General features: G+C 34.0%; 1 protein-coding gene across 3 annotated transcripts in view; it reads right to left on the bottom strand.

Moving 5' to 3' along the window:
* MICU2 (mitochondrial calcium uptake 2) overlaps positions 1–11,120 on the bottom strand; it is a 187,775-nt gene that overhangs the window by 41,503 nt on the left and 135,152 nt on the right. For all 3 annotated transcript variants that reach the window (XM_044668299.1, XM_044668300.1, XM_044668301.1), the window contains one exon: positions 1,012–1,059. In XM_044668299.1, coding sequence (XP_044524234.1) covers positions 1,012–1,059 — 48 coding nt within the window. The remainder of the gene's footprint in view (positions 1–1,011; positions 1,060–11,120) is intronic.

The following is an 11,120-nucleotide window of genomic DNA, read 5'->3' as shown; positions in this document are numbered from 1 at the left end:
CTCTCTCTCTCTCTCTCTCTCTCTCTCTCTCTCTCTCTCTCTCTCTCATACCTACCTACCTACCTATCTACCTACCTACCTACCTCAAAATGTATTTCAGAAATCTAGTGGATTTTTATTTATCCTAAAGTTTCAAAATGCTAGTGACAACTTTTTTTTTTTTTAAACCCTTACCTTCCATCCTGGAATCGATACTGTGTATTGGTTCCAAGGCAGAAGAGTGGTAAGGGTAGGCAATGGGGGTCAAGTGACTTGCCCAGGGTCACACAGCTGGGAAGTGTCTGAGGTCAGATTTGAACCTAGGACCTCCCGTCTCTAGGCCTGGCTCTCAATCCACTGAGCTACCCAGCTGCCCCTAGTGACAATTTTTTATTTTAACCCTTGTACTTTGGTGTATTGTCTCATAGGTGGAAGATTGGTAAGGGTGGGCAATGGGGGTCAAGAGACTTGCCCAGGGTCACACAGCTGGGAAGTGGCTGAGGCTGTAGTGACAACTTTTTAATATGAGAACCAGATAAGATTTCTTTTATACCTTATCTTTATACCAACATTTTTTTGGTAGTTAACTCAGCACTGTCAGATTATTAACTTTTATACATGCTTTAGCCCATATTACATTAATCTGATATAGAATCTATTTGAATCTGAGAAATACTGGAACATTTTATTTCTGTTCAAATATCTAGTTTTGAAGCCAGTATAAAACATTTATTTAGTGCTAACTATACGATGTGCTGGGCACTCTGCTAAGTACTGAGGATAAAAGTAAGGCAAAATCATAGACCCTGCCCTTGAGGAGTTCACATTCTAATCAGGGAGACTGTATGCAAATAATTATGCATATATAATAAATAGAAAGTGTAAAGGTAACTTCAGAGGGAAGGTCATATCTAGTGTCTAAATAGCATTGTGACACAGTATCTTCTCAACAAATATTTGCTGCTGCTGCTGCTGACATCAGCAGATTATTCTTTCAACAGTGTATTTTGATGAAAACTGTACTATACTTACTGATGATAACTGTTAGCAAAAATAGATATTCAGTATATGAAATCAGTCCTGAAAGAAAAAGAACCAGAAAATATTAAATGAGCATTAGATATTCACATAATTGAAAGAATATAATTGGAAAAACTAAATGTAAAATCTCAATGAATTTATTTAAAAATATTTTCACTTTGGTATGGTGGCATACTTCTATAATGGCAATATTGAGGGTCAGGATTAATGCCTTTAAATATCATGAAGGACTGTGTATCATTAATACTTCATGTGACAGCCAAAGAAGGAACTGTTAGAATTTGATTGCTGATTAAAGCATGCCATCTCAGTTTATTTCCTTTTTTAAAAATTATATGTATAATATTTGTTTCCTATCAGGGAATGGAAAATATGGAAATACATTTTGCATTAAAGTACACTGCTACAACCTATATCAAGTTATTTACTGCCTTGGTGAGGGAGGGAGAAGGATGAAGGGGGGAATCTGAATTAAACAATTGTTTAAAATTCTTTCTACATGTAATTAAAAGAAAAACAATACTTTATGTGATAGGGGGTGACGCCAAGATAGCAGATTGGGGCAGTCACTCAGCTGAACTCTTTTAACATTCCCCTCCAAATTACTTTAAAGTGACACTTCAAATTTGGGAGTTTTAGAGCCAACAGAAAGTTGGAAAGTGATATTTTTCTGGCCTAAGAAACTTAAGGAGTAGGCAGAAGTCTATAACACTGGGGTTGAGGTCTGATGGAACTCTGTCATCCTAAACAACTTACTACCACACCCTCTATGTATACTTCTTCTAACTACTCTGATGATAATAACAATTTTTAAGAGCTACTGATATCATCTTTCATATAGGAATATAAACCATTTGACCTTACTGAAGCCCTTAAATTTTGTTCTCCTTGGGAATACGATATTCTGGAAGGCAAAGGAGCTAGGATTGCAACCATGAATAATCTACCTAGCAAAACTGAGTATAATTTTTCAGGGGGAAAAATGGATATTTAATGAAATAGGTGACTTTCAAGCATTCCTGATAAAAAGACCAGAGCTGAAAAGAAAATCTGACATTTGAACATAAGACTCAAGAGAAGCATAAAAAGATAAACATGGAAGAGTAATCACAAGGGACCTAATACATTTAAACTGTTTACATTCCTCTATGGGAAGATGATACAAAGGAGTTTATATAGTCACAGGGCATGTATGTGAGTTGATTATATTAGAATGATCTCCCACCCAAAAAAATGAAGGGTAGAGAAAGAAGAATGCACTAGGAGAGAGACAGAATGGAGAAAATTTTCTTAAAATTAAAAGAGGCTTTTACAAAGAAGAGCTTTTACCATGGAGGGGAAAATGGAAGGTGGCAGACAATGCTTGAACTTTACTCTTATCAGAATTCAAAAAAGGAAGACTATATTGGGGTGTATATAAATATAACTTACTCAGTACAGAGATAGGAGAGGAAGGGGATGAGGGCAGATTAAAGGAGGCAATATTTAAAAGTAAAGTATACTTTTGGAAAGGGGAAGGATAAAATGAAAAAAAGAAAAAAACCTAAGAAAATTAATCAGGGATATACACAATAATCATAACAGTGAATGTGAATGGAATAAACTCACCCATAAAACAGAAACAGATGAAAAATCAGGATCCAACAGTATGTCCTTTTTAAGAGACATACTTGAAACAGAAAGACACACAGAGTTAAAATAAAGGGCTAGAGCAGAATCTAATATGTTTTCTGCTGATATAAAAAAGGGAAGGGGGTGGTAATCATAATCTCAGACAAAGCAAAAGCAAAAATAGACTAAATTAAAAGAGATGATCAAGGGAACTACATTTTGCTAAAAGGTACCATGGACAATGAAGTAATATAAAAAAATTTCCAGCAAATTTCTCTGATAAAGACTTCATTTCTTAAATATATGTTGAGTATAGAATTTTGTCAAATTTATAAAAATAAGAGGCATTCCCTAATTTAGTTGGTTAAAGGATACGAACAGGTAATTTTCAGAAGAAGAAATAAAATCTATAATTACATGAAAAATGCTCTAAATAATTTTTTACTACAGAAATGCAAATTTAAACAACTCTGAGGTACCATCTCACACCTAACAGAAATGACAAATCTTGGAAATGAGGGAAAATAGGTGTACAAATGAACTGTTGGTGGTTATGAACTTGTCTAATCTTTCTGGAAAACAATTTAGTATTCTGTTAAAGGGTTATAAAACTGCATACTCTTTGATCCCAGCAAGACCACTACTAGATCCCAAAGACATCAAAGAAAAAAAAAGACATGTATAAAAATATACATAGCAGTTCTGGCAATGAATTAGAAACTGAGAGGATACTTATCATGGAATATGGCTGAACAAATTCTGGAATATGACTGTGATTGGAGTTGTTTTTCTGTCATGTCCATTGTGTCTGACTCTTCATGACCCCATTTGTTTCTTGTTAAAGATATTAGAGTGGTTCGCTATTTCTTCTCTACTTAATTTTACAGATAAGGAAACTGAGGTAACCAGAGTTAAGTGACTTGATCAGGAACATACAGCAATTAAGTGCCTGAGGCTGGATTTGAACTCAGGTTTTCTTGACTCCAGGCCCAGGCACTCTATCTACTGTGCCATGTAGTTGCCCCTTTGTAACAGAGCAGTATTGCGATATAAGAAATGATGAGAGTGGTGGTTTCAGAAAAACATGGCAAGATCTATATGAACTGATGTAAATGAAGTGGGAAGGACCTGGAGATAATTGTGCACAGTAACAGCAATGTTTTAATGATAATCAACTGTGAAAAATTTGGCTACTCTGATCAATAGAATGTTCCGAGACAATTCCAAAGGACTCATAATGAAAAAATGCTATCTGCCTCCAGAAAGAACTAATGAATTCTGAGTGTAAACTGAAGCATAATTTTCTCACTTTATTTTTCTTGCTTTTTAAAAAAATATGGCTAATATGGAAAGGTATTTTGCATGATTTCACATATACTATTGATAGTGTATTACTTATTTTTTCAATGAGTGAGGAAGGGCGTATGAGGGAGAAAATTTAAAAAAATGATTAATTTTTATTCTGAAAAACTTTAAATAAATTGGGCATTTCCATATACAAAGTAAACAGGAAAAGAAGATTAAACATAAAACTGCAGATGCCTATTATATACAGCTTTTCTTTTAAAATACAGGTCCAAACTGTAACTTTCACAATTGTCCTGTTTATCTGTACTTCTTTCTGGACTTCCTTCTGTTCTTTTTTCTGCTTTTAAAAAAAGATGTTGAGAATTTTTTGCTTAAATTCTTAAGTTGTAAAGTATAAAAATACTTTTCTTTGTTGTATAACTTAAAAATAATAATTCAAAAACAAGGAGTGGCATTTAGTTTACAAGCTAAAAGCATTAAATATTTTTTTCAGTAACTCTTCTTTTTATAAATGCCCTAAATTCCAATTTTCTTAAAGCTTTATCAAAAGGCAGATGCTTAGAATGTTATTGCTGAACCATACTGTTTATATAAATCCTATCTTTAGATGAGATGATGTTATTTGACACTGCTACATCTCTGTATTTATTCAGGCTTTTTACTTAAGTCGGTGTTTCAAAGGAATATGCTGGAATTTTCCTTCAAAAGAAAAAAGAGTTCACCTTGCAGAAAGGACATGTTCTTTTTCTTTTCTTTTTTTTTTTTTTAAAGGTGAGGTGTCCTTTTGGCACAAAGCCTAGCAGTGTTATCAATGCAATCTAGCAATCTGGCAGTTTTTTGTGTTGCTATATTCCTCTAAGAATTAAAGAAAAGCTATTCTCTGTTTTTTTCAATGCAGCCAAGGGATGAAATACTTTGATCATTCAAAAAGAATTAGAGCAGTTCTCCTCCTAGGCATTAAATATGACAAAGCACATTTAATTTATTCCTCTTTAATATAAACACTAGATATCTTCAGGAAAAAAATAAAGATTTAATGTAGGGATGGAAAAATTAATAACAAGTAAAAACTTTTAATTCAACTTCAAAATAAGAGATGGTCTTTTTAAAAAATACATTAATTTTAAATGTCAAAAATGTGAACTGGAATTGTCATTCCAATTATAGTGAAACCTGAATTACACAAGAACATATTTTTAAAAATCCTTAGAATTCCATCTATATAAAATGCTCATCTGTCTTGGACCTATGACAGAAACCTCTAGAAGAGGTGAACTTAAAAAAAAAAACAATCTCTTATATTCCTTCTTTTCTGTTTCCTACTAAAATCATGTTAGTAAAATCACTCATTACCTCAAATCCAGACTACCATATAAGTCTCCAAATTAGCCTGCTTACCCAGTCTTTTCTACTGTATTCCGTCCTGTATGACACTGGCATATTATTTTTTTCAATTTATTTTTATTTAAACCCTTACCTTCTGTCTTAGAATCAATACTATGTATTGGTTCCAAGGCAGAAGGGAGGTAAGGGCTAGGCAATGAGGGTTAAGTGACTTGCCCACAATCACACAGCTAGGAAGTATCTGAGGCCAGTTGAACCTAGGACCTCTCATTTCTAGGTCTGGCTCTCAATCCCCTGAGCCACTTAGATTCCCCACTGCCATATTATTCTTAAAACATGTTGTCGAAATTCTACCTTCTGACCACACAGTTCAGACTACTTGAATAAATATTTTCTTTAGATTTACTGTGTTCTATCACTTGACCTTGATGTATTATTAATTTTTCTAGACTATCTTTCCCTCATTGACATCCCACATTAATCTGTCTCCCTAGGCAGTTCTGATTCCATGGTCTTTCACTTTAATTTTATAATGGTTATTGCTCTTGAATCACTTTCTTCCTGACCTTATCCACCTTCATTTCCTTATCTCTGGGAGGGCAATCTTGCCATCAAATTTCTATTCTTATACTGTTGAATTTTGTGGGAGCAGGTAAAAAAAATTGGCTAATTTTATACACTACTTCTTGACAGTTCTTCTGCTTTAGCTTTGTAGATTAAGTCATTCTCCACAGCAACTGTTCCAAATATTTTCCTCTTCTTAAGCCCCCAACTACAGGACACCCTATATGAGTGTAGCAGTAGATTAAGTCTCACTGAAGGGATATGATTTTCAGAGTTGATATCTCGCAGGATGATGAGTTTTTGAAGATAGTGAAATCCTGGAGGGCAAGAAGGTGCGAAATGATGAGGTGAATGTCCTGGGTATCTTCATTAAATGGTGGAGGATTTGGAAGGAACTTTCCTGTGTTCAACTCTCCTCCTCATCTCTCCAACCTCTTAGAGAGGAACTAGGAGGGAAAGGCGCCCTGGGTAGTAGGTATTGAGGAGAAATTAAGACTAATGCAAGTTGAAATCAACTCAAATTCACATCTCTTCTGCCTTTGGGTGCCCTTTCCTCCTCCCCCACCTCTCTGGTTGGAAGGGTAGTCTTTGGAGAACTTTTCCCAGGTCCTTTAACATCACTTCTTTTGCATAATTGCCTGCTCTCCTGAACTTCATGATCTCCAGGAACTAATTGCCCTGCAGGATGAAATCAACTGGGCAACATACCTCCTAGAATCATTTCCAAACCTGATGTAGGGCTTGTGTATATTTGGAATTGGGAAGATGCCATTTAAAAGTATGTTATATATTTCCTATGGACATGTGAGAGACTTTGAAACTACATTTCCCATGATTCCTGATGGCAAACAGGAAGTATGATGATGTAAGAGAAAGGGATAAGACTCCTGGGGGAGGAGGAAGTGGCCCTCTTAGCTACGAGGCGGGGGGAAGATACGAAAGGTAAAGATGGCTGAGGCAATGTGAATTCTTACAGGCGCGTGGTCTGTGATTTGTCTCTATCAGCATGGCTTTAATTAAACTACTAATTTCTATTATTATATCAGTCTTTATCATTTTTAATCGTAACACTTGATCATGCCCTGGTAAAAGGTATTCCTTTCATCTTCTTTATATGTGCTATTTCCTCCAACTAGATTTTCAGATCCTTGAAGGAACTTTTAAGGCTTTTAAAACAAATTTTATCCTTAGCACTTAGCAACAGTAATTGGCACATAGTAGGTATTTAATAAATGTTAATACTGATTATAACAACTCAAATTTCACTTAGATCAAGGTCACCTGACAAGAGATTCTTTAACTTTCCTTCCCATTCCTCACCCTGATCACTGGTTTTTTTTTTAAATCTCTGGTCTCAGAAGAGGTATTCCTATTACTCACTATGGCAAATCTCTCTTCCTCTGCCCTTTATTCAATTTCCTCCCATTTCTTATAGGAAGTTGTTTCAAGAATCATTTTCCCACTCTTATTCATAGATTCCAATAATTCCTTCTGATCTGCCCCCAAACATGCTCAGGATTTCTCAACAAAGAAATTCTCTTACCTCTTCTACCTAATACAGTTACCATTTCATCACTGTTCTCTCTTTTGTTGCCAAATTTGAAACACATCTATGTCTAATATCCTAATCATCTAATCCGTCCTTGGTTTCTTGAAATATGCTTTCTATCCTCCAAATTCTATTTTAAATGCTTTGCCAAAGGTCACTTTTTTGATTAAAAAAATAGCCCTCAAACTTACTGCCCTCTCTGTAGCACCTTGCACTGTTAACTTACTCTTACCACTAGATACTCCCAACCCTCATCTACAGAAAACACTGCCAAAGATCCCTTTATACTTCTGTTTTCCCTGGCTTTTTGTCTTTCCAACTTTTTAAAGTGGATGGTATACCAAGTTTTGTTCTCAATCCTTTTTTTGTACATAACTCTATTGTAGCAATTTCATTCACTCCCAAGTCTTCAACTACTACTTCAGTGCTGGAGATTCCCAATATATATCTTCAGTTCTACTTTGTCTTCTGAGTGCCAAAACACCTCTAGTTGTAAATAGGAAATCTCCACATAGATTTATAGGTAGCAGTACAAATTTAATGTCCAATACTGACATTGTCATCTTTTCCCTTAACATTATTCTAACTTTACTATTTCTGTCAGTCTGCCATATATGAAATCTTAGACTCCTACTTCTCCCTCATCTTTCAGATTAATCAGTGACTAAGTTCTGTTAGTTCTACTTCTGAAGGATATTTTACATCCATTGCCTTTTCTATATTTTCATTGTTATCACTCTGGTTCTTGTGACCACTGGATTAGATAATTGCAACTGCCACTTACCAGATGGCTGATAAGGACAGAGTAAAAGCTTTGTATCTGGCCTAGATAAGGGTTATATGTAAAAAAGTTTATAATTAAAAAAACCCCAACAAACTTAACTATATATCATTGCCTTATCTCTGAGGTTTTTCAATACTTTAAGCCAGTGGTTCCCAAACTTTTTTGGCCTACCACCCCCTTTCCAGAAAAAATATTACTTAGCCCCCTGGAAATTAATTTTTTAAAAATTTGAATAGCAATTAATAGGAAAGATAAATGCACCTGTGGCCATCACCCCCCTCCTAGATCGCTGCAGCACCCTCTAGGGGGTGGTAGCGCCCACTTTGGGAATCACTGCTTTAAGCTTTCTTAAAGGAAATATTAAAAATCGAACTAAAGAAAAAAGATTTTTCATGATTCTGCATTCATGCAGTCATCTCCCATTTCTGGAACCAAATTCTTCTTTTCCTTCAAGGCCCAGATCAGTTGTTACCATCTTCTCTATTGGGGTTCTCACTTTTAACAATATTCCTTCACTTTCATTTTCTTAGTCTTCTTCTATTTAAAATTCTACTCTGATGCCTCATCATGGCATAGAGGTGACCTCTGGGCATACCAGTGAAGCACAAGGTAGGCCAAGTTCTACCAAGCTAGAAAGACCTTCTACATAGAGATGGTGATGGAGAACAGTATCTGAAGAGCAGCCTAGTTAAGTTCAATGGTCAGACTCAAAGTAGAAACTACATATGGGATCCCTGTGGGCTGCATATTGATTTAGAAAACCATAAATCATTATCTGTTTTATTGTATTTTTCTTTATTTGTTAAATATTTCCTCCTTACATTTTAATCTGGTGTTGTGCAGTACTGTAGCCCTGGACCTTCTGATCTAAGAGTTGTCTAGAGAAGAGGTGTCAAACATGCCACCTGCTGACCATTTCTGACTGCCCCTGAACTAGAACAACATGTAATTGGGTAATATTTAACAAAATATAAAAAACCAATAAAACATAGGTAATGCTAATATGTTTTATTTCTAGGTTAATAGGTGGACTGCAGGGACCCTTATGTACAATTTAGCAGCTCCATTTCTATTTTAATTTGACACCACTGGTTTAGGCACTGAAAAGTTAAGTGATTTAGCCAAGGACCCACTGACAGTATGTCAGAAACTAATCTTGAACTCATATCTTCCTGGCTCTAAGGAAAGCTTTCTTTTCCCACTATATCACAATAGTTCTCATTTTAAAGATAAATTAAATTGAGGTAAATATGATGAGATTATCCTGCCAAAGATAAGGATCTGGAGATGGATAAGGTCATCAAGAGAGTGATTCAAGAGCAATAGTCATTAAAACATTAAAGTGATATAACATGGAATTACGGCTGCCTAAGGAGATAAGGTTAAGTCAATGTTGGGAAGGTCAAAGAAATGGGTCATAATAAATTAAATAAGAATATTTATTAAAGTAGTCTGGGAGAAGCAAAAATGTCCAGATGGTGGAATTTCAGGATGTTTTAAGAATAATATGTCTAGTGATATATAGGAGAGTGTCATAAAAAAACAAAAACAAAAACAAAAAAAACCCCACTGGTGATAGGTAGGCTAGTTTGGAGGCTAGCACAATAGTTTGAGAATAGAGCAATGAGGGTCTTAATTAGAGTGATTTTAGTAGGAAAAAGAAAGGAAGGGATACAAGAGAATTTTTAAAATATTGTAATACATTAAATAGCAGGACATTAAAGTATCATAAAAGGTAAAAAATGATCATTTCTAGGAAAATCATTCTTCATAATTTTAAATGAAAAAATATTAAGTTTATTTACAATTGGCCACTGGGAGGCAGAATCTTCAAGTCCTTTAACTAAAACCTACTACAAAAAGTAGTAGTCTTTATTTTCAAATAATTATTTTCTTATTTTCAAATTTTTCAAATAATTATTTTATTTTCTTATTTTATTTTCAATATCTTATTTTCAAATAATTAAAAATATAATGGTAGAAGTAATAATAATTTTATTTCTTCTGGTATAAATCCACAACTATAATTTCACATATGAGTATTTTGGTATTAGAACAGAACCAAAATATTATACTGATTAGAAAGAAGGCTAATCTGAAGCAATCAAATGACTGTAGGTCCTTAAGAATAGGGATCTTATCTTATTTATTATTTTTGCATTTCCCCCTCTACCTGGTATAATGATTTTTAACATAGTAGACATTTAATAAGAGTTTCTAAATAAATGCTTAAAAATTAATTTCTCAAGTGGCCTAGTCATATTGCAATCTTACTTGTAGTATTAAATCTGAATTAAGACTTTATTACTCATGAAACTGTGGAATATTTTCAATGATCCCAAGTCACTCTTTGATTTAAAAAAACATATCTTGTAAATGAAAATATTCTCCTATTGATATATGGCTATAAATAAAAGAATTTTATGATTTATATAGAACTGAAATTGGAAATGACCCTAAGGGCAATGGAGAGCTCTACATATGGTAAATTTTCAATAATTACTTTCAATAATTACTAATGAAAGAAAGAACTTAAAAGACATCATCATTAATAATCAGAAAAGGGGTTTGATAGATAATGTTGTGAGAATGAAGGACGCTTCAGAGCCTCAGTGTTGCCCACAAAGTATTAAAAAATCTAGCATATGTCCATTAAAGAAGTACTATATAAGTGAAATCTCTTGAAAGTGGGATTATAAAGAAGGAATCTGTATAACAAAGATTTTTCTACATTCTAGTAAATGTTCCATAGTGACCAACTAAGTACAAATTCTTTAGTGATGTGGTAAACTAGATTACTTATAATGAGTAATCCTGTAATAAATGATTCTCCAGTTTACCCATTTCCTATGGATTAAAATCAACCCTTATTAATTGGCCTTACCTACTTTTAGAGTTTGTGATAATTTTGACAACAGTTTGGATAAAATTTATTTTTAT

The sequence above is a fragment of the Gracilinanus agilis genome, chromosome 3 (assembly GCF_016433145.1).
Source record: "Gracilinanus agilis isolate LMUSP501 chromosome 3, AgileGrace, whole genome shotgun sequence".
In the NCBI taxonomy this organism is placed as follows: Eukaryota; Metazoa; Chordata; class Mammalia; order Didelphimorphia; family Didelphidae; genus Gracilinanus; species Gracilinanus agilis.
Note: the sequence above shows the minus strand (reverse complement) of the source record. Positions and strands in the feature narration are given on the sequence as shown.